Source organism: Podarcis pityusensis (assembly GCF_964106645.2).
Source record: "Podarcis pityusensis genome assembly, chromosome: 13".
NCBI classification, from domain to species: domain Eukaryota; kingdom Metazoa; phylum Chordata; class Lepidosauria; order Squamata; family Lacertidae; genus Podarcis; species Podarcis pityusensis.
The window spans coordinates 48,900,336-48,924,006 of NC_138038.1; the positions used below are offsets into that span (position 1 = coordinate 48,900,336).

The 23,671-nt window shown below is 46.6% G+C and overlaps 2 protein-coding genes and 1 long non-coding RNA gene across 5 annotated transcripts in view; 1 reads left to right on the forward strand and 2 right to left on the reverse strand.

Annotated features, from left to right (window-relative positions):
• ACIN1 (apoptotic chromatin condensation inducer 1) overlaps positions 1–6,640 on the reverse strand; it is a 34,587-nt gene extending 27,947 nt beyond the window's left edge. The window contains exons 1-3 of the mRNA XM_080977631.1: positions 6,317–6,640; positions 1,687–1,752; positions 1,288–1,399 (exon numbers count right to left, since the gene is read on the reverse strand). Coding sequence (XP_080833757.1) covers positions 1,288–1,399; positions 1,687–1,752; positions 6,317–6,454 — 316 coding nt within the window. The 5' untranslated portion in view covers positions 6,455–6,640. The remainder of the gene's footprint in view (positions 1–1,287; positions 1,400–1,686; positions 1,753–6,316) is intronic.
• Positions 6,641–6,894: 254 nt separating this feature from the next.
• LOC308461047 (uncharacterized protein C14orf119 homolog) lies at positions 6,895–9,993 on the forward strand. The gene is made up of 2 exons (XM_080977632.1): positions 6,895–7,031; positions 9,479–9,993. The coding sequence occupies exon 2, from the start codon at positions 9,480–9,482 to the stop codon at positions 9,825–9,827; it is 348 nt and encodes a 115-aa protein (XP_080833758.1). The 5' UTR covers positions 6,895–7,031; position 9,479; the 3' UTR covers positions 9,828–9,993.
• Positions 7,043–15,628, reverse strand: LOC308461049. Of its 3 annotated transcripts, XR_013978781.1 has the most exons (6): positions 15,047–15,628; positions 14,785–14,874; positions 13,685–13,851; positions 10,219–10,413; positions 9,984–10,088; positions 7,043–8,323 (listed from the first exon to the last, which is right to left on the reverse strand). It is a non-coding gene; the product is annotated as an uncharacterized lncRNA (long non-coding RNA). The 3 variants fall into 3 exon arrangements; XR_013978782.1 differs by lacking the exons at positions 7,043–8,323; positions 10,219–10,413 and having other exon boundaries at positions 9,994–10,088; XR_013978783.1 differs by lacking the exons at positions 7,043–8,323; positions 9,984–10,088; positions 10,219–10,413 and adding an exon at positions 10,873–13,127.
• Between the last annotated feature and the right edge of the window lie 8,043 nt (positions 15,629–23,671).

The following is a 23,671-nucleotide window of genomic DNA, read 5'->3' on the forward strand; positions in this document are numbered from 1 at the left end:
CACTGTATAGCTTTAATTCTATCAGCGTTTAATTGTACAGTGGTACCTCAGGTTGGGACGTGGGTGGCGCTGTGGGTAAAAGCCTCAGCGCCTAGGGCTTGCCGATCGAAAGGTCGGCGGTTCGAATCCCCGCGGCGGGGTGCGCTCCCGTTGCTCGGTCCCAGCGCCTGCCAACCTAGCAGTTCGAAAGCACCCCCGGGTGCAAGTAGATAAATAGGGACCGCTTACTGACGGGAAGGTAAACGGTGTTTCCGTGTGCTGCGCTGGCTCGCCAGATGCGGCTTTGTCATGCTGGCCACGTGACCCGGAAGTGTCTGCGGACAGCGCTGGCCCCCGGCCTCTTGAGTGAGATGGGTGCACAACCCTAGAGTCTGTCAAGACTGGCCCGTACGGGCAGGGGTACCTTTACCTTTACCTCAGGTTAAGAACTTAATTCGTTCTGGAGGTCCGTTCTTAACCTGAAACTGTTCTTAAGCTGAAGCACCACTTTAGCTAATGGGGCCTCCCGCTGCCGCCACCGCGCGATTTCTGTTCTCATCCTGAAGCAAAGTTCTTAACCCGAGGTACTATTTCTGGGTTAGTGGAGTCTGTAACCTGAAGCATCTGTAACCCGAGGTACCACTGTATTTTAACAATTGCCTTTTCTATGATTTTAGTGGTTCTTGTTTTCATCTGTAAGCTGCCTTGTGTCCCGTCAGGTAAAAAGACAGGGTATAAATAAATTTATAAAGGAGGAGGAGGAAAGAAAAGAAAAGAAAAGAAAAGAAGGAAGCTGTCTGTAACCTCAGAGACTTCTCTTTGTATGTTTTGAATTGTCAGAGCCTCCGTTTTTTCATGGAACAGGATGAAACATTTGTACCATTTTTCTTTTCCACCTAAAATGACCACAGACTCTTGTGTAATACAAATATTGTGGAAAGTGCCACTAACTGGGAATGAACAGAATCAGTATTTTCAAAAGCGGCACAAGCTTCCAAATGCCACAGGAGCTCCAGGGTGGGCAATACGACTGCTCAGAACACAAACCGTTCCAAGACATCCATTTTGGTTTCATTCCAAACATCCGCAGCAGGCAAAAGATATGCTGGCTACCAATTAGACTTAAGAGTTCCCGTTAGGCAGAAGTGTGGGCTCCGTTCCGGCTCTTTGGTTACAGAATTAAAAGCCAACAACAGCAATACAAGAATGTGCCTTAATTCTTTGGTTCTGAAAGGCAGTCTGCCTCCCAAGTCAACTGGGGTGGAGAATTAGAAGAGAGAGAGAGAGAACGGGGCTCATTATACTCACTCTCTGAATCCGCAGCTTCCCGAGCTTCCCGTTCCAGACGTTGCCTCAGCAACTCCTGCTGCTTTTCCAGGTACTGTTTGATGAAGCTGTTTTGACTCATCTCCTCGCCAATCTGACAGGACACAATAGAGAAACTGGGCCTTACAAGGAGGGCAAGAGTTTTGACCCCAACCTTAGGCAGTTGTGGTGGATCTAGCAAGTTAGAATGGGAAGGCACAAACTCCAGGGAAGTAAAGCTGAGGAGCCCCTAAGTTCACGCTGCAGCTGTGGGGGCAGGACTGGAACTGGGCACACACAATTATCACGGGACTTTCAAGGCCAACTGCGGAGAGGTAAAGGGAAAGGGCTGCTTCCCTGCAGCCAGTTCAATGTAGCACAACCACACAAGGCATCTCTCACCTGGGAATTGGGTTGGAAGGTGGTGTGAGGAGTTGAGTGCTTCTGGAGGTTTTCAAGCATCAGGGCCTGAAATGAAAAAAGGGAGATATCAGGTCAGATAATCTCACACTGCCCAGAACTTTGACGACACCCAAGGCTGGCCCATGCCCCAAACATACTAATCACCATCTCTCTTTTTTTAAAAAAACACCCTATCCCAAAGTCCATCAAGAACCATCTTCCATATGCTAAGCCATAAAGGATACAACCAGAGTTACACCAGTTTCTCAAGACACCCAATAACTAACCATCCAATCCATTCTCAGTTCCGTGAGTTAAACCCAGCATTCGTCTGTCACTTTCTCAGCGAGGATTTAGCCTTTAACCCAACCCTGCATTTCCTAAACTCACCCCAACCCTCACTCAGCAACCTGACTCAAGAAATCCAAACCACCCTACCTATCCCAGCTCCTGTGACCTGTCCAAGGACAACTTCTCCTTCATACCCCCCAATAAGCCCAGGTCCTCCAAGTCCTAACACAACGACACCTCCAAATCACTGCATGCCTTTCCAACACACAATGGTGAATCCAAAGTCATTACTACTTAATAATTTTGCACCACTTCTTTTGCGCCTCTTACTGAAATGTAATTAATCTCACTAGGCTTTAGTACAATCCAGCTGAATCCACAGATGTCAGCTTGATCAGAAATGGACTCTTCAGTTCAATTATGCCAAGTCTGAAACCACACGTGCCACCAGTCTGGAACTTAAGACTCCAGTTGACTTTTTTACACATCCAACCTTCATCAGTTATCTTCAGAGGAAGCTCACATGTGATTCACGGGTAAGATATTTAGCTACTAACTTGTCAACATCTCACTGAAACAGCACATCCATACAGCACCAAACATGTACACCACCCAAGTCATCTCTCATCACACAGAACCCTGCCAGACGCATCACGGAAGTTTCTGCAACAGCTAATCATTTGCAACACACTTCTTCATTCGCAAAAGACGATACAAAATTTTATCCTCTATCTGCACAACAATCCATTCAGGTAGGTCATAATAACTGACTTTGAAAGAAGAAAAACCAAAGTCATGACGTTGAGGCTCATTTAATATTCTGTGTGCTTTTCAGATAAATCCAGCAATTAATGTGGTCTTCCCCAACCCAGCGCCCTCCAACTTTTTGGACCCCATCTCCCATTCACCTTGGCCAGCGTGACTGTGCTAACCGTGGTAGATGGGAGTTTTAGTCCAAAATCTCTGGAGCGACTAGGGTTGATCTAATGGTAACTAAACTTGATTTAAAGCCAGAGTGTAGCCTCTTCCACCTGGGAAGAGGCTCCATTCCAACCCAGCCAACCTAAATGCAAAAGGGCCATCTTCCCCCACCCCAAAAAGTTACCTAATCAGAAGCAAGGACAACCCCTACTGCACACAAAGAATGAGGTCTACTAGAATAAGAAAGTTGAAATCAGGTATCCATGTCATTCAGTGATGAAAACAAGGACAAATTTCCACTCTTGCCTGAAACTCGGAACATAGACTAAAACAGTGGCAAGAAGTAGGATCGGTGCACTGGTCAATTGTTACTTGGCTCATTATTTGACCATGAGGCTCTGAATGCCAATGTAAAGGTGTTTACTTTTTAAAATTTCAGTACACTGTCATGTTACGCCTGCAAAACCCAACTGCAAAAAAGCAATGCTTCTTATAGTGAACACTTCCTATTAACTGCAGGCATCTTCAAACAGGGGCACAAGAAGTAATCGGCAACAAAAGCTAATGCCTAGTGAGTAGAGTTTGGAGACTTGGCAGGGGGTTGGACTAGATGACCCTCAGGATCCCTTCTAACTCTACTATTGTATGATCTCATGACTAGGGCCAGGGAGATCTAGGCTGAAATCCCCACTCAGCCATGAAGCTCATTAGGTGATGCTGGGCCTATTAAACACCCTCAATTTAACCTACCTCACAGGGTAGATATAATGCAGATATAATGGCAGGATAACCATGAATGCCACACTGAGTTCCTTGAGGGAAACGTGCATCTAATAAATATATATATTCTTCAACAAATGACAGCCGTCTAATTAATGTTTTGAATTTCACATACAACCTGTTGGTCACAATTTAAACTATCTTTAAAGATACTTTCATTTGGTCAATTGAGCAAATCTCTTGGGGGCCAAATTATTCCAGCCAGAAGAACAAATCAACAGAAAACATGCAGAATACAGGAGGAAGCAAGTTCTTTACACAGATGGGGGAATTTACAGTGCCAGCCAGAAACATACTGACACTCAAAAAATGCAACGGCATTGTATCTAAGCACAAGTAATTCTCAAGAGAAGTTACCGATTCTGTAGCGCAAGCCTTGCCTAATTCAGTGCTTCCACCAATGGCTAATTTTTACAAAGAGAGTTACTGGGGCTCAAGCCCACCTGGCAGCCTCTCTGAGTTATAGTCACTGATGGAAGAGTGACTCTTTATGAGGACCGTGCAGGTTCCATGGTGGGCTCTCTCAGTACTTTCAGCCCCGAATCCTAACAAGTTGCAGCTCAAATTAAGATCTGACTCCCGCCCAAACAGAGTCTATTAACGCAGAAAGAATCAAGCATGTGCAATGAAGTAAGTGCAAATAGGATTCATGTAACACATAACTGACTCACCACACACAGCCCCAGGTTGCCTGTTACATTTCTGTCTTGCCCTTCCTTCAGGGAACTTGTACGCCACCTGTTTTAACCTCACAACAACCCTGCGAGGTAGGTGAGGCTGAGATACTGACCCCAAATGTGCTTCACGGGTGCATGGCAATTAGAACCCAAGTCTCCCAGTTCTAGTACAACACCAATAGTATTCAACCCTTCCGGACACTGGACCTACTTTCAACTCAAACCTGCATTTGAGGGCCCATTTCTTAAGCAAGAGACTCTTAATCTCTGGGTCGTGGGTTTGAGCCCCATGTTGGGCAAAAGGGTTAGACTATATGATCCATGTGGTCCCTTCCAACTCTACAATTCTATGTGTTACATCACACTGCCTTATAATGAAGGATATGGCTATGGTCTAGCTCCACTGTCAAGAGGCGGTATGACTCAAGTAGGAAGAGTGCTGTTGTGTCCAGGTCTTGCCTGCAGGTTTCCCTTGGGCATCTGCTGGAGAAAAGGACACCAGACTAGCGAGAACAGGACGTTAAAACTAAATGGGCCTGTGCCCTGATCCAGCAGCTAGGTTCTTCGTATGCTTCTATAATCCAAATTTGCAGCTACACGCCAAAGGCTTTGATTAATTTACGTGCCACAAAGGTGCACCAAGCACAGCAGGGATTATTCACAAATTGGAAAACTGTAAGCAGCCAGAAAAGCGCTGACACCTATAGGACTGACAGCTAGTATAACGCAAGAGATTCAACAGTGAAGCAGGAAAGCCCTGGGTTCCAATCTTACCTCTGCCATGAACTCAGCAGGTGTTACTATCATGATCACAGTATTTAAGTCAAGGAAGGGGGGGAAGGATAACGCCACACATGCACACACATACAGTCTGGGAACAGTTCCAATAACATGACAGAAGAACAAGCAATATCCATTTATCCCATACATCCATTTGACCCCCAAATCAGAGCATAACGAACTTTTGCCCAGGACAGGGCACCACAACTTGTCTTCCTTTTCAATTGCTCACTCCCTGCCCCATGGCATCAAGAATGAAAGTCCACACAGGGTAAAATGCACAGGTTCCCAATCCCTCACTCTGGACTCCCTATACTTCTGATACATTCACAGATTCTGCTTCCATTTACTTATATTACATTCCAAACACAAAACTCCTTTGCACCGTTGTACATTGACAGAATAGAGAAATGCCTGCTTTCAGCGGGGCACAGTTCTGAAGTTGAAAGACTTGGAGCCGACCTTGTGCAAAGTTCTCAACATGCTCAAGGGAGATACTCGCAAAACCCTCTGCACACTTTTAACATTTTGCAGAAACTTTACGTAAAATAAAAATGCAAGGCGTCTTCAACTGGGAGAGCTCCAACACAAGCAGCTCAGCTCTTGCAAAGCTCACCTGGCTCGTCCTAACCGTCTGTAACATTTGCCAGGGAAGCTCAATGAAGGTATAAAACACAGAGAATTAACCAGGGGGACATCCCCCCTCAAAAAATAATTTTGCAAGGGTGAAAGGTGAAACTGAAAAGGGATATGGTTGTAATTTAATGGGTTATAAAACCTACCACTTTCCCTCCAACACTGGATCCCAATCCCGCTTTGATTTAGTAACAAGAGATACAGCTTTCACGAGATCTACCCCCCCTATTTTTTTAAAGGAGAACCTCCACTCCCTCCTCCTGCTGGGTGACCCCAAAGTGATGTCAGAAGTGGGGGGCCCTCTCCTTTTGGTGGTGTGGGCACCGTCCTCCCCCCCCCACTTGTGCAACCGGTGGCGCCCCGCACAACCTCGCCCCGCCACTTGGTGGCAGTAGTGGGATACTGCCCCGCACATGCGTAGTAACGATCTGCACCCCGGGGCCACGAGCCCCGTCGCTGAGGCCAAAAAACTGCCTGTCTGGGTCTGCGCATGCGCGGAGCGGCCCGGGCCCCAGGGCCCCCTTCCGCCGGGCCCTTTCTCTCACCCCGCGGAGGCGCTTGATCAACGCGCTCTTCTGCCCGCTCTTCGCCAGGCCGCGCTGCTCCAGAGCCGCCTTCAGGTCGGCGACCCTCAACGCCTGGAGCGGCCTCCCGTCCAGAGTAACCTCCTCCCCGTCCGCCATCTTGTGTGGCGCCGCTGCCTGCCCTCCCCGGAGCTTCGGGGGCGTTCGGAAACTTCCGGAGGGGGCTTCGGCGCTCTGAGGCGACCTCCGACACCGCCTTCGACTTCTCTCGAGAATCTCCGCCCGCGCTTCGTTCGCAGTCGTGCGTTTCCGGCCACTTCCGCTCAGTATCCAGAACCCCAAATGAGGGGAGGGAGGGAGGGCAAAGGGGGGAGTTGCGCGGGTGCTACCCTCGCCCGGCGATTCTTTCCGGGCTATTTCGGGTGTTTCCGGGTCTCCCGAAGAGCGCTCCAATCCGGAAGCAAGTTCCGGCAAAGTCCTCGGTAACTTCCGGCGATCGCCGGAACCCCCGGCCGTGTCGCGCGAAACCCCCTCGGCAATTTCCGCCGAGAGGAAGGCGATCGTTCTTTCCTCCTCCTCCCCGCGCAAATCATTGGACTGAAGTTCGGGCGTTTCCGGACGCGCTCGGCTCTTTCCGTCCCTCGTCCCGAGTCTCCTCCCCGAGGTGAAAAATGGAAGCGGCGACATTGGATGTCGGGACGGGAGGAGGCGCGTGTTGAGCAGGGAGCGGACTCAGGTGAGAACTCGGCGCCGGCTTTCCGGGATCTTTCTTTGGGAGCGTCACCCCCCCCACCCCCAGCCTGTCATGTTATAGGAGGGGAGGGAATCGTGGAATTGCAATGGCAGCCCCTCCCGTTGTGGCATTTGCACAACTGAATGGGGGAGAGAGAGGGTTAGGGACGAAACTTAACCCTCCCTCTGCACCGCCACCTTCTGAAATCTCGGGGCTATATTTGCACATAAATCAGAACTATGCTTAGGGCTGATCTTTCTGAGACGTTTCCCGTTTTCGGAAGGTGGGGTGGGGTGGACGATTGCGGGAGTCCTCAGATCAACAACGGACACCCCCCTCCCCTCAGGAGCTAAGAGGTGATTTAGATTATGCCCCCTGGTGTAAAAAAAACTAGCCAGCTATTTGCTGCAACATTTTAAATTAGTTACTGGGATGTTTCCTGCCGGTGTATTCATAGGGTATTTGTGGATCCTAGTTTCATTGCTTAATAAACGATAAGAATGTCACCCTGTGTTTGATCCGACATTCAAGTTCTTCTCAGATCCTAAAAGTTGCCTTGATTTCCATCAGGGGAAATAAAATATATACAATAATCTCATTTTACATCCTTAGCTGATAGAAAGTTTGAACCCAGGTTTCACATGTAAACATCCCTAGCCCACCCCCTATCCTCATTCCCATGCACCATCAGGGCATTTCTGACTGGACACTCATATATTCAGCTTCCTCTCTCCATCTTCTTCCAGAATTCTGTTTCAAATCTTCTCTTGTAAGGTCCCTGGTAGTTTGAAGAAGCAGCCTTCATAACCTCCCCTGCTGCCAGCATATGGGATCCCAGGACATAATTCTCACTCTGCTCACTTTCAGTTGGTCATTTGTGTTGTGCAGTTCTTCATCTCCAGCATTCGCAGGGTCTTTTCCATCTCTTGTTTACTTCTGCTGCTCTTCACGAGAGCCTGCCACAGTTTTGCACAGCTCACTGTGGTGTTGCAGCCTTCTAAAGTGATTGTTACATGCAGGCACTTGGAGCAGCACCATTTCCTGTAAGTTCCTATTGCACCATCAACACCCATTTGCCAAAACTCTGCCTTCAAGGCATGCCTTGGTCCCCTCATTTGTATAGGCTGTGTCGCTTTCATAGCCGTAGGTGGAACACGTGGAGCAAAACGCCAGGTTCAATTCGTGGCACCTCCAGGGAACGAATTTTGGCAACTATTCCTGTGGAAGTGGAAATAATAGTTTTGGCTGGTATCTTTTGTCCATTCCTTTGATGGGAACCACATTTTGCTGTATTTCTAAAAAGGAGAAGAATTGCTATCGAGTGAGGAGGAGGAGGAGAGACCGGGATCAGGGAGAGGGAGAGTAAAAGAGAGACACAGTCACAGACACGCCCCTTCTAAGATATCAGAACCATCTAAGTTTCCTCTGAAGTTCCATTATACGTAACAGAACGTGCACACAATTCTCTTGGAAATGTGCCCCATAATGCTTAGATTTGGAGCATACAGAACAACTGCTTTGCAACGGGTTTGGGTCCCTTTCAACTCAACACTTCAGTGATTCCTGAATGGTTTTCTTCGCCCGCACTTTCTCCAGTGTGACCGTAGGAGCCAATCCTCGGTGGCTAAAAGGCTCCTCTTTCATGCTGAGAGGTGACTCTTAAGTCGCTGGAGGCCAGGGCCCGGCTGCAGACATAGTATAAAGGGTCTTCAACGCTCCCCCCCACGGACCCTGAACCACTACACCCATGTTGCAAGTTTGCTATTAAGGGTACTTTGCTTGTCTGGAAACATCAAGGACTGACATTACTGGGTTTGGCAAAAGTTATGCTACGAGGCCTAGGATCCTCATACTGTAGCCTTATCAGTACCTACAGGACCGCCTCTCCTGGTATATCCCACAGAGGACCTTACGGCCTTCAAACAAAAACATCTTGGAGGTCCCGGGCCACAGGGAGGCTAGGCTGGCCTCAACCAGAGCCAGGGCTTCTTCGGCCGTGGCCCCGATCTGATGGAACGCTCTGTCCCAAGAGACTAGGGCCCTGCGGGTCTTGACATCTTTCCGCAGGGCCTGCAAGACAGAGCTGTTCCACCAGGCCTTTGGCCAAGGCACAGCCTGACCCCCTCTTTTGGTAATCCTCATAGAACTCTAGCCCAATGGTTGCCATTAATTTAATTTGATTTTGAATTGATTTTAAAATGGATTTAATTTACAGTGCTGTGTTGCTTTTATTGTTGTTAGACGCTCTGAGCCTGGCTTCGGCTGGTGAGGGCGGGATATAAATAAAAAAAAAATTATTCTTATTATTATTCCCACTCTTGAGTTTGAATCCCACCCTTCCCCAAAGCCCTGTTTCTCTCTCCCTGTCTCCTGAAGTCTCCTTCGCTTCTCCCAAGGCCGTATAATTCCCCTTGCCTGTGTTTCTTCACCGCTCTTCCCCTGCCCCGCAGGATGTCCGAACCGCTGCCCCTGTCGTACGTGACCGCGCAAGAGATGCACTGCCTCCTGCACTGGCTGTCGGGCTGGGCCCCGGCGCAACGAGAGCAGTTCCTCCGCGACCTGGTGGACAAGGCCGTGCCGTGGAAGGTGCTCCCCCTGCTGGAAGGGCTGGCAGGGCTCAGCGTGGCACCCGGGAAGCCCCCCTCCATCTTTGAGTGCCAGATGAGGCTGTGGGACCAGTGGTTCCGCAGCTGGTCGGAGGCCGAGCGGAACGAATTCGTCAGGCAGCTGGAGGAGGCCATGCCGGATCTGGCCTCCCGGTTTTACCAAGAGGTGGCGGCGACCGCTGGGCAGGCGTAACGGGCTGAGTAGTGCCTCCCCCCACTCAAAAACATTATGCAGTGACTACTTTTACATTCCTCACGGTTGTGCCAGGTCCTCCCTCCCCCCCCCTCCAAATTTTCTCAATCTTATGTGTGACTGTCAGCTGTAGGGGAACAGAATAAACATGTATACCAAATGCAAATGGTTGGTTATCCTGAAAGGAGTTGAGCCATCTGTATTTCTCTCCTGTTTTTTGATTGTCAGGGCCTCTTTCATCTGTCACTAACCTCTCCCTACCTGCAAACAGAAATGCAAGATTGCTTTATTATTATTATTATTATTACTACTATTATTCAATACGTCAGTCGCTTTACCTTTCCCAGGGCAACCCAAAGTGACTTACAAGCAATCCCACATACAGTCATACCTCATGTCGCGTCTTTTTGCATTATGTTCTGCGGCAACCCAGAACTACCAGAACGGGTTACTTCCGGGTTTCACCGCACATGCAGAAGCGCTAAATCACGCCGTGTGCATGCGCAAACACTGCACTTCTGGATGCGAACGCTTCGAGTTGCGGACGTGCCTTCGGGACGGATTACGTCTGCAGCTCAAGGTTCCACTGTACATACAATAAAACCAAGCAGGGGAAGAAATGCGTTAAAAAACATCCCACCCACAGGCAGCTAAAGGCTCTTTTGGTTTGAGTAGAAATCACGTTTTGGAGAAAACAGATGAGAATATTTGATCATTTATTTTTTTTAAAAAAATTGACACTTCCCACATAGGGCATTGATCTTTTGGGAGACGATCTTCTATTTTTCCTGTACCACAAATGTCTAAATCAGCAGCAGCGAACCTTTTTCAGGCCAAGAATTGCATTGATTATGCCCAAAAATGTAAAAATAAGTGGGCATAATGGGAGCTGCAGTTCTCAAAGCCGCCTTCATCATCTGTTCTACACTATTTTAAATGTTTTTCTCATTCATTATTGCATTCACTAGATTTTTTTTAAAAATAAAGTTTTTTATTTATACAACAAGAAAAAAGAAAAAAAACCACAAATACCAAATTACACACAAATTACAAAAATAACCATAGACACATAATTTTATTAGCAAACAATAAAACATCTATTGGTCTTAACACTAAAGACCCAACCTCCCGTCTATTCAATATTTCAAATTCATATTACTTTTTGCCAATGCACACTTTTATCATAATTAAACTTATTCTCAATAAATCTAATTTCTTATATCTACCTTGCAACTATTACTGAAGTTCCTCGAATGCTGCAACAGAATTTAAACTACTATATTTATTTTTCAGATAATCTTTGAAAACCTCCCATTTTGAAACAAATTCCTGTTTTGATTTATTCTTTATTTTTTCTGATAAACCATCTAATTCGGCATATTCTGTCAGCTTTTGGATCCAATCTTGTATAGAGGGGATTTCATTACTCTTCCATTTTGCTGCAATCAAAACTCTTGCTGCCGCCGTCGCATATAAAAAAATACCCATCCTCTTTTGTGGAATATCCAAATCTGTTATTCCCAGGAGGTAGGCCTCTGGTTTTTTATTGAAAGAGATCTTTAGCATTTTTTGCAGTTCTGCATGGATACTCTCCCAGAATACCTGTATTTTCCTATATATCCACCACATATGGTAGAATGTTCCTGATTCACCGCATCTCCAACAATTACTTGACACTTTTTTATACATTTTTGAAAGTTTCCATGGTGTTAGATACCATCGATGTTGCATTTTTTGAAAGTTCTCTCTAATCGTGTAACAATTTGTGAATTTCCAATTGATCTTCGATAAATTTTCCCATTGGGCCATGGTTATTGAATGGCCAAAATCCTGGGACCACCTCACCATTGCCACTGTTACCTCCTCCTCCTTGACTGTCCAGTCAAGGAGGAGTCGATAAGTTTTGGAAAGAGTTTTTCTTTTAGAATTTACAAGATCAGATTCAAATCGGGAAATTTCTGTTGAGAACCCCTTTTGTTTGTCAGATTTAAATTTTTCAAATAACTGATGGTATTGGAACCAGTCTGAGATGTGTCCTCTTATTTCCTCAAAGTTTTTTAATTTTATTTGGTTATCTTCATTTTTTAGAAGTGTTTTATATGTTGGCCAGCTTTCCTGAGTATTTTTCCGTTTTACTGCTACGGCTTCTATTGGAGAAGTCCACCACGGGACTTTAGGCTCCATCAGGTCCTTATATTTTTCCCATAAAGCAAAGAGTGATTTTCTTATTATATGGTTGGTAATTTTTTTAATGAATTTTCGCTTTTCCATATATCAGGTAGGCGTGCCATCCCCAACGGTTGTCAAAACCTTCCAGGTCCAGGAGGTCCGGATCCTGCAACGTGCACCAATCTTTTAGCCAGGTGAAACAGGCTGCCTCATAGTAAAGTTTTAAATCGGGTAGATATTTTATAATGGACAACTTCATGGGAGATTGTACAAAAAACCTTGTGGATTCCCAGGAGGTAATTTTCTGGAGTCATTCTTTTTTAAAAAAATAATAATTAAGAATATATATTTTTAAATTTAAAAATAGGGGAAATAGTGGGAAGCCTTGAGACACACATTTTAAAAAGCTTTTGGTACCATGGCATTTCAGCAGGGAATCTTTGGAGGGGCAAATACTGTGTTTTTAAAAAAATAATAATTGAGTTGGTAGTTATGGCCTGTGGGAATTGGTTGGCCACCCTTGGTCTAAATAATATGGGCTATAATATCTGCCCTTTCTAAGCCAGTGGAGGGCATCTGTTGAAACCTTAAAATAAATAAAACACTTCTGTCTTTGTTAGCCACCTTAAGATCAGGAAGGTCACTGTGATCAAATTTAATCCTGCCCTGCCAAGAGACCAGCTTTAGGTTGGCCGACCAGGACAAAACCTCCTGGGTGCCTTTCCTTAAAAGTTTGCTTTGCTGGCAGCTGACTTAAAAATAGGAATGTGTGCTGGAGAACAATCAAGTGTCTGTATCAATGGGATTAGCCGTTTGCAGGCAAGGGAGGCCCTGTTTGTGAAATCACAGGCAAGCTGTGCCTTATGACAGAGTTCCAGCAACCTCTTAGCAGCCATAGCTTGGATATTAAGCCCGTAATTAATACAAATACCTGACAGACTGGAATGCCTGTAACATGTCTGGCTGGGCACATCAACAGACAGAAACACACACACTCTTGCAATTATCGTTGAAATAGATTGTGACGCCCTACAAGTCACAGGAGTGGTCTGAAGGTGCCCACATTTGCGTCCATTCAGCGGCTGGAGACACACGGAAACCATCTGTAGCTCCCAGGTAGACTCAAGTTCCCTTGTGGAAGAAAGGCGGAACAGGAACGTTAACCAATAAATGGATTTCTGCCATTTGCAGTTTGCACTCAGTTTCCCCCCGTTCCAGTAAGATGCAGAAGGCCAGGTCTACACTAGTGGTCAAAATTGTGGAAACCTTTTGGGAAAAGTGTCTTTCTGAGGTTTGATGGCTTGTAACACTACTTTTTTTGGAGTAATACCGTAAAATTACATATCTGGGGAAAGACAATTTCATGAAGAATGTAATGCAACAATGTTTGTTCAGTTATCTGTATTCTATCAAAAGCTATAGCCAAATAACCAGAAAAAGGAACCACAACTTGATTAGGTTGATATGCAGTAGCTTTCCTTCATTTGAATAGCCAATGAGCATTAGGGAAAGGAGAAAAAATACTATTAATATTATTTATTACATTTGTACAGTGGTACCTCGGTTTTCGAATGCCTCCGTTCGAAAACCGAGGTACCGCTGTATACGGCCCTTCATCCAAACATCCCAGGGCGGTTTGCAACAGAGAAATACAAAAGGAGAATGTTGTTGGCACCTGTCTGCCTCACCTTTGGATGGTTGCCGCTCCTGCTGTTGCTGTAGGGACCGATGCGGGAGAGACATCTTTTGTTGCATCCGGGGCAGATGAAGGCATCCGATTGTGCTGCTGCAGATGCACCGTGGCATTTCTTCTCTCTATGCTCCTCCCAGCAAGCCATTCTTCCTCTGGTCACTGCTATGGATACAAGATCTGAATGTCTGTCTCTAGGCTCGGTGGTCCTTTGCAAGGGATTCCTACATTCTTGGGGATCCTGCCATCTTGCATTCTGTGGACATCACCAAGCCAGCATAGAGATCGCTGAGACAGGAGTGCAAACATGCTGGGAATGTAGGCTTGGGAGAGCACACCTTTGTTAGAAATTCTGCCCTGTCCTGTAATACCCCAATTTCTCCTGATGCAACGCATGTGGAAGGTGTTGAGATGTCACTTCTAACTGTTTCTTGTAAGAAAAACTGCTCCCTTTCCCTTATGGGGTTTTCCAGAGCCCGTATAGAGTCCTTAAGTAGGTCCCCTATTGGTAGGAGAAAATAACAGGCCAACCAGAATATACTGAGAAGCAAAGCGGCTAATAAGCCTTATCTTTATTAAAGGAACTGTTGTAACAGGGTCCCCACTCACCACACGCAGGAGGGAGGAAAACCCTGAACAATGGTGTACAAGCCCCTATATAGACTCTTGAAATTGCCCACCCTATAGCCCAGGACCCCCCCCCCCAATCATAATATATCACAGATGGAGACGGTCTACAGCAGAAATCCTGCCTACCAGGATACCTGATAATGGTCACTGATTGCATGACCTGGGCAGCCTGGCCATTCTTTTGTGATGGTTTAGTTCCTGAATCCAGGTCACAGGCTCACCCTATTCGTACACAAATACGCCCTTAAGACAGGATTTGCAAGCAAAAAGACAATGGGAAGGCTTTCCCCATTTGCCTCCCTTACTGCGGAGGAATATTTGAGGTCACTGGGAGAGTCAAAATGGCTTCAGGATTGCTCCTCCAGACACATGGTTCATATATTTAGATATGTGTGCATTTATGAATATTTATTCTATTTCTGAGACCTCAGAATTCTTATAACAGGTTATATGTTGCCCATGACTCACTTCCATAAATCGGCGTGCTCAACATCTTGGTACTGGACGTTTGCATCACGTTCTCCCATACTCTTTTGGAGAGGCGAGCCGTTGCCGTAGCTGACAAAATGAGATGCAAAATACATAATAAATACGTAATACATAATAAAAAAAAACAATACCCCCTTCCTACTTTCTATCTCTTTTCTCCGCACTGCATGATTTCAGGCACTTATCATGGCCCCCCTTTACTTGCCATTTCTCTAAACTAAAAAGGCCCGAATGTTGCAACCTTTCCTCATTGCGAAGTTGCTCCATCTCCTTGATCTGCCTCTTGCTTTCTTGGTGTCAATAGGAGAGCCTGTCTGCTTTCGGTTTGCCCCGGCCCCAGCCCTGAGGCAAGACATCTTGTCTGCCAATCCCAAAGCCCTTGGCTGTGTTTAGGTAGGATCCACAATAAATCATCTGAGAAGCGAGATAAGGGGGGGGGGGGACACAGCAAAGCGGTCACGTTGCAACAGCCCCAGGGCTGCTGTAAATAAGACGCTGTTGATGCAAAGCCCAGACGAACTTGTTGACTTCTCTGCGAAGACAACAAGCACTGATGCCGTAATCTTAGACTCTGAACTTCGTGGTCTTGTGGCGAGTAGGCAGATGGGCTCTAGACTAGGGTTACCAGACGTCCCCGGGGACAGTCCCCGGATTTGCAAATCTGTCCCCGGACAAATTCTGTCCTCGGAATGTCCCCATATTTGCAAATCTGTCCCCCGGAAATGTGGCAGTGGCAGCCTCAGCAGCCCGGAGCCAGCCTGGTAGCGCAGTTGGCTCTGGCTGGCTTCAGGAGCTACTCGCTGCTCTGGCGCCTGCCATTCTTCCTCGCCAGAAGTCCCCATATGATGTGTATTGTGCGCATAGGATGTGTCTTGTGTGATCTCCTGCCCCCTTCCCCCTTTGTTTTGACAGATCAGGGGAGTCGCGGGCGGGCGGCTGTTGCCCAGTTTTTAAAAAACTGTGCATTTATGTTTCACAGCGGGCAAAAGAAGGGCTTTGCACCTTTATACAATATGCATGTATGCTTGGGCCCATGGTCTTTTGCCTCACCATCCCCACTACTGACTCCCTGTTGCTACTCAGTCCCCCCCCCCCCCCCCAAAAAAAAGTTTCCCCGGATTCATTGGAAAAAATATGGTAACCAAACTCTAGACACATGTTGCTTATTTCTCCTTATGTTTGGGGAGATCTGCCCCAAAGGCCTATCTAGAAGGCCCTCACTGATCAGAAGGGGGCAGTTTCCAACCTTTAATTAAGGATCAGGGAGAAAGCAGCGCTTTCTAAAACAATGCGCTAACCGAATCAGCCATCCTTCAAAAGTCGCACATCTCTCTTCTTCTCCCAAAGTATTTTTATTACTCGTTTTCAAGTTGCACATCTCTGTATGCTACAATTCGGTTCTCCAGTGGAGTTAATGTGCAAAAACACATTACATTAAAGGGGAAATGCTTTGCAAAAATGTGCATATTACGGTGAAGTGTACATCAAAATGCATATATTGGTGAAAATATCATGCAAGATGCATTATAGGGGGAAATTGCTTTGCAAAAATGTACATAGAGTGGAGCCCAAGCCTATGGAACTCCTTCCCACCTGAAATTAGACAGGGACACTTTTCACGTTACTGAGACTTTTTCTGTTCCAGCTGGCTTGTTTTTATGTATGTCACTTAGAAACATCAATGATCACACATACATATGTATGAAAGCGCATACAAAAATGTTCGTTAGCAGAAATTCGCACAAGAATGGTGACAAATATTCACGACGATTTCCCCCCCCCCTTTAATTGCAAATTGTTACAACGAAGTGGAGAACTGAATTTAAGGTTGGAAAAATGAGAAACCGAGAAAACTGGAATTGACAGATCCATGAATCCCAACTGTTCCCAGGCCAGAGATTTTACCTCTCTTTTACTTACTTACACAGGCACATGTTTTCCCAGTTGCATTCAAACAGGTGTGGCCAGTAATCATTCCTTTCTTGCTGCAATATAAACACAATAAAATGCAGTGGTACCTTGGTTTAAGATCAGCTTAGTTTATGAGCAACTTAGATTAAGAACGCTGCAAACCCGGAAGTAGGTGTTTTGGTTTGTGAACTTTGCTTTGGAATAAGAACGTTCCGCTTCTTGTCGAGTGTGTTCCATTTGTAAATTGAGTCCACCGCTGCTATGGGAAAGCACGCCTTGGTTTAAGAATGCTGTGGTTTAAGAAAGGACTTCCGGAACGGATTAAGTTCGTAAACCAAGATACCACTGTAAATAAAATCTTCTTCTGCTTAGACTCAGCCTTAGACCTTTGGCCTTCCAATTGTTCCCTGCTGAGTGAAATTCCCTTAGGTGGGGCTTACAGGAAATTTTTGAGGAGGGATGTGAGCAGGCTGACTTCTGCATTGCCGTGTCTTTTTTTCCTGTTTGCACTCAAGTCCCTCTCAATTGCTTCCTCTCCTGCACGCACACACTTTCCTTCGGGTGCCATCCTTCAGAATGTGTGTGTGGGGTTTTTGGTGGGGTTTTTAAAAATATATCTTTATTAATTTAAAATAAATACATTTATGAAAAAACGGACGGACAAACAACTAAACAAGCATACAAATAACAGAAAAATAAAACAAACCACCACTCTAAGATACAACAAGATTAATATAACTGTCATATATACTCCTGGTATTGAAAGCAATTATAAAATTTATAGGGGGGGGGGATTAAAAATGACTTCCAATTAATCTCACTGTACTTTGTCTGTCCATTACTTTATACTGCAGTTACATGTTTCTTATATAGTTTCTTTTTACCTTCCTACAAACCTATATTCATACAATACAGGGATCAGTCTAATTCTCCAGGATGTTTCCTTTTATACCATAGTTTTCTAAATATTCTTTAAAGATTCTCCGTGTGTGTGTGTGTGTTTATGCATTAATCTGGAGCAAGGGAGAACAGACTGATCATGTCGACAACAGCCGGCGACATGCCTGCTCAGCTGCCTTGCAAGCCAAGTCTTGCAGTACGTGCCTAAAGAGCAGCCCTTGAAGGCTCTAAGCACAGAAATGTAGATTTCTAGAGTTGGAAAGGATCCCAAAGGTCATCTAGCCCAACCCCCGCAATGCAGGAATCAGAGCTCCAGAATCCATGGCACGTGGCCATGTATGTACAGTATTTATTTGAGAACAGGATGCTGGAACTAGACAGGCCTTTCTCTGAGAGCAGCTGAGGCAACTGGCAGAAATAGTAAGCCAGTCGTCCCAGATTCGATTCCATGTATCGCCAGTTGAAAGGATCCAGTAGCAGCAGAGGGAAATAAATACATTTTTTTTTGCTTGAGGCCTTGGAGGGAGGCAAATGTCTGTCAGGAAGTCCTGTGTTAACTCCACTCGTGGCCACCAGAGGCCCTTGCAGTCCTGTGCCAAGTCTGAGGCTCAATGGCTGTTGGTTTGATGATTGCAGGCCTAACATTTCACAATGTATTTTGCAGTGGTTTTCCAACAGTGTCCTGGGATCCCTGGAGACCTATCAGATTCTTTTAAACATGTTTGGCCCAGGGCATTTTGCTGGCCTGAGGCAAAGGGCAAGATGGCTTCTCGCCCCCCCCCCAGCTCCGAAACCAACCCCAAATTCCACCTACAGATTGGTAACTTCCTCTTCCTTGAACTGGGGTCTCCTGCGCTGCAAGGGATCTCAGACCTTCTCTCCTCAAGGTCCACTAGAGAAGGATGGAAATTACCGAGACCCCCTTGTCACAAAATGGTTTGATATAGTCGGTTGGCAATGACTGACATCGCTCTCTGCTAACACCTAATCCATCTCTGGAAATTACTAAGTCCTTTGCCACAGCGTTTTCCTTGTGGCAAGGAGTTCCGCAGCTCAGCTTTTCCTCAAGACAAGGACAGAAACTACTGTATTGTCTGTTCTGGAGGCATTGTGTCTCTCAGCCTCCCCAATTTAGGCAGAATTTGCTGTTCCAGAGTCTCTAAGTAAAGAAGGCTTTTTCTTTTCTTTTCCCTCTTCCTATCTCATAGTAGCTGTTTTCTTTTTACCTCTCTTGTGATTTCTTTTCACGTTAAACTTATATCTTCCTGTTCCCCTGCCCTCCACCCCCAAAACCCTCCTCTGCCAGATTATTTCATCCCTCCTCAATGGAGGCAAAGAAGTTTTGGAAAAACCTCTGTGGCAGATCACTTCTATGGTATTTCTACTTCGCATTAAGGGCCTATCCATTAATTTTTATTTTATTTTTGTCTACAGAAAACCTGATTCATGTTTCTTCCGATTTGCCCCTAAATCATGTGTTTTTCAGGAAAAGTGGCTGCGGGGAACCTCTTGAACCCATGACTTGAAGCCTACCTGAGAATGCCCCAGTTTTCCCCTTTGGGCATAAAAGGCACTATTTAATTTAAGACATTTAGAGTTACAAGACCCCAGAGCTGCAATATTGCTAGAGTGGTTTAACAATAAATCCCTCATGATAGGGAAATTTGAGAATTGTAGCTTTGTGAGGGGGAATAGGGGGTCTTTTAAGAACCCTCAGCACCCTTAAAAACAACAGCTCCCAGAATTCTCTGGCAGACCCTCCAAGTGTCCCTGTTTTCCAGGGACGTCCCTGATTTAGAGAAGCCGTCCCGCTTTCTGATTTGATCCTGGAATGTCCTGCTTTTCCTTAGGATGTCCCCATTTTTATTGGAGAAATGTTGGAGGGTATGGACCTAGATTGAAGGCAATCTAGTACAGTGGAACCTCGGTTTTCGAATGTAATCCGTTCTGGAAGACCGTTCAACTTCTGAAACATTCCAAAAACTGACAGCGGAAGCCTCAGTACAATAGGGAAACTCAAAACAAACGACGCATGGCACATTCAGCTTCCAAAAATCGTTCAAAAACCGAAGCAGTTACTTCCGGGTTTTCGGTGTTCGAAAGCCAAAACGTTTGTCAACAGAGACATTCGAAAATTGAGGTTCCACTGTATAGGGAGGTTTTTTTTAAAAAAGTTTAATGTTTTATTATGTTTTTTATACATGTTGGAAGCTGCCCAGAGTGGCTGGGGCAAGCCATTGAGATATGTGGCGTATAAATAGTAAGATTATCACGATGGAATGGGATGCCCCTATTTTCATCGGAGAAATGTCGGAACGGATTCTCCCCTCTCCTTCCCTCCCATTCCCCTTGAAACACTTCAGGAAAGGAGTTTCGCAAACCCGGCCGGTTGCAATGAGCCATGGCCTGGGGGTGGGGAGACCTCAACGGTGTGGAAAGAGGGAAGGTGGCGGGTAGGGGGCCATTGCGCTTTCCGGGAGGGTTGCGCTTCTACCGTGGGCCCGGCCTTGGACCCTCGGGGGGAGAGCTGGTTTTGAGGGTGGCGGTCTGTCTTTCCACTTGGTTGGGGCTCCCAGCTCTAGTCTGGGTTGGGGGGCGAGGACACCCTTGCGAGGTTGAGTTGGGGGTGTGTGTTTGTAGCAGGATGGGGGAGCAGAACAGCTTGTGGTTTGTGGCAGAGTTCCTTCTCCTTCTCGGTGGTGTAACAGGTTATTTCACAAGATGACGCACGGCTTACCTTGAGGCCGGCTCCTTTGCACCCCTGCCTGGACGGGGACAGCGAGCAAATTTGGGGGACGAGGAGCCGAACTCTTGGCAAAGAGGGCGCTGAGAAAACCCCAAATCCTGAGTACCGGGGGCTTCCACTAGGTACAGGGGGTCTCTTGGGAGATGCACGGGCCCAAGGGAGGCAGGGCGGCCAGCAAACGTCGCTTCACCTCCATCCAAAAAGCTGCTCTCCAGAGGTTGTAACATCAACCACCGGCTTGTGCAACCCTTGCCTGTGTGTGTGTGTGTGTGTGTGTGTGTGTGTGTCTGAGAGAAAGAGAGAGAAATGAGCACAAAGAAAGGGGCCCCGGAGTCCCACAAGGCAAAGAAGAATCTAAGCCAGCGGCCCTCACCAAGCCCAGACAGAGGTGGGGTCCATATGGGCCACTTGGCCCAGGCCTCCGATTCCAAAGGGGGCCTTGGTCAGCATACATTACCTATGTATTTTTTAAAAAGCACTATTGTACAGTGATACCTCAGGTTACATACGCTTCAGGTTACATACGCTTCAGGTTACAGCCTCTGCTACCCAGAAATAGTGCTTCAGGTTAAGAACTTTGCTTCAGGATGAGAACAGAAATCGTGCTCCGGCGGCGCGGCAGCAGCAGGAGGCCCCATTAGCTAAAGTGGTGCTTCAGGTTAAGAACAGTTTCAGGTTAAGAACGAACCTCCAGAACGAATTAAGTACTTAACCCAAGGTACCACTGTCTACCTATATTTTTCCATTTTGTCTTTATACGCAGATACGGTTCAAGCCTTGAAATAAAATTATTTGTCACCATAACTTTTGTGAAAATTATTTATATACAGTACTTATTTATTTATAAGACTTCAGTTATCCCCAGGGTAAAAAAAAAAAGGGGGGGGCACATTGTCTACCTGACCCGGGCCTCTGCCTGGCTCTGCAAGGCCATCACCACATCTCAGGGTGTAGAGAGCTCTGTAACCGACTGTCAACCAGTTTCAACCTAATGGCTCTTGAGTTTCAGGATTGTAAGGGAAAGTTTCTCTCCGTCCAGGTTCAAGGCAAGAGATGAAGCTGAGCCCTGCCAGATCAGGCCCAAGGCCTATCTAGTCCGGCCTCTGGCTGCTACGCAGGGGCTAAAGATGCCTCTGGCAACCCTTAGGAGCAGATTGTGAGAACGCGCCCTTTCCTCCTGCTCCTATTCCAGGCACCGAGTGTCAGAGGCAGACCTGGGTAATATGGCTCCCACCCCCACCCCCACCACAAAGCCATGAATCTGTTCAGTCCTCTTCAAGTGCCATGCTGTGGGAGCCATTTCCAAAGTCTGTTTGCTGCATGAAGGACTTTATTTTATCCGTCCTGCATTTTCCAACATTCAGATGCACTGGATCTCAGCCAGTGTTGTGAGAGAGGAGAAAAACTTTTCTCTATGCACTTTTTCGAGGGCATCCCATAATTTTTATAAAATTATATTGTTTCCCCTCTTAGTCGCTTTTTCCTAAACGAAAAATCCTCAGATGCTGCAACCTTTCCTCTTAATTATTCTGTTCCATCCTCTTTGTTATTTCGCTCGCCCTTTTAGTCCAGTGGGACTTGAAAATAAGTTATGGAATTTAGCAAATGCCCCAAAATAAACAGGGGTCTAAAACTGGGGTACAGGGACACAGGGTGGCGCTGTGGGTTAAACCACAGAGCCTATGATTTGCCGATCAGAAGGTTGGCAGTTCGAATCCCTGTGACGGGTTGAGCTCCCGTTGCTTGGTCCCAGCTCCTGCCAACCTAGCAGTTCGAAAGCACAAAGTGCAAGTAAATAAATAGGTACTGCTCCAGCGGGAAGGTAAACGGTGTTTCCATGCGCTGCTCTGGTTTGCCAGAAGCGGCTTAGTCATGCTGGCCACATGACCCGGAAGCTGTATGCCGTCTCCCTTGGCCAATAAAACCAGATGAGCGGCGCAACCCCAGAGTCGGTCACGACTGGACCTAATGGTCAGGGGTCCCTTTACCTTTACCTAAAACGGGGGTCCACTTTGAGCTTGAGGCCCTCTTGCAACTCCTCTCCCCCCCCCCATGCCACAAATCGGCTCTGTATAACCCAAGGAGAAGTCTAGGTTTCCACCAGGTGACAAGAAGAAATGGAGGGTCCGGTTTTATAGGGAAAGCTTCGCCTACTTGATGTCCTGTCCCCCCCCCCCCAATATTTTGGACTGTGCAGGCTGGAACTGAAGAGAGTTGTAATTCTAAGCACCTGGAGGGCACCAGGCAGGCAAAGGGAGAGGATGCAGCAAGGAGGGAGATCTGAGTTCGAATCCAGACTCCAGCTTTGAAGGGACTGTTACGAAGTGTGCCATTTGCACACAAGTATGCAGTTCTCATTTTAGGATTTTTAGACATGGAGACCTGGGCGTGTGCCCTGACAATAGTGCTTTAAGGATTTACAGAGAAGTCTGACTACTCATTGAAATCAATGATCTCATATAACAGGGCTCTGAACTAAGCAGCCTCGTCCCTGGTGGGCTTACTTGACTGCAGAGGACAGTGGCACTCCAAGCAGCCCCATGTAGCTTAGCTGGGCCGCCATTTTGATTTTATCACTGCACCTTGGAGCAAGGCTATGCCAGGAGCATTGTGGGAAATTAAAGCTGGGTTTAAAGTGGGTGGCCAAGTAGGCATAAGGAGTGGTCACAGCTGTGGGCCCTGGCAGTTGCCCAAGGATGCCAGCTGCCGGTGCTGTTCCACCCTGATCTTGTGAAGGCTCTTGTGAAGGTCCCAGATCTTGCAAAAGTGGCTCTTTCTTGATTTAAAGTACTTTGCTACTGCAATTTCTGCATGGCGACTGAGGACTAGCTTGGCCTGGCCCTTGCGCTGAGTGCAGAGAGTACTGGATGGAAAGCATGCCATGCTTAAACCGGTCCTGGGGTTGCTGCCGACCCACTCGCTCCAGCCTTACACCCTAATTATCTTCCCCACAGCAGCTCAGTGGTTTTGCATATAGGGCCCCAGGTTTGGTCCTCCGCATCTCTAGTGGGAAGAGCCCTGCATCTCTTTCATTAGCGCGGGAGCAGATGGGCCCAGAGTGCAATTTGCAACATACAAAGCTGCCTCATTTGTCAGACCATTGCCCTGTTTAGCTCAGAGCTCTCTACATTCCACTGGCAATGGCTGCCCAGGGTCCAAGGCTGTGAAAAATACCTGGAGATGTCGGGGTGGAATCTGCACACACACATATAAAAAACCGATCTGAAAATGCTATTTTTTTAAAAAAAGCGTTTTAAAAAATGCATTGCATTTTCCATACGGCTCGCCATCACCATCTCTGGTCACATT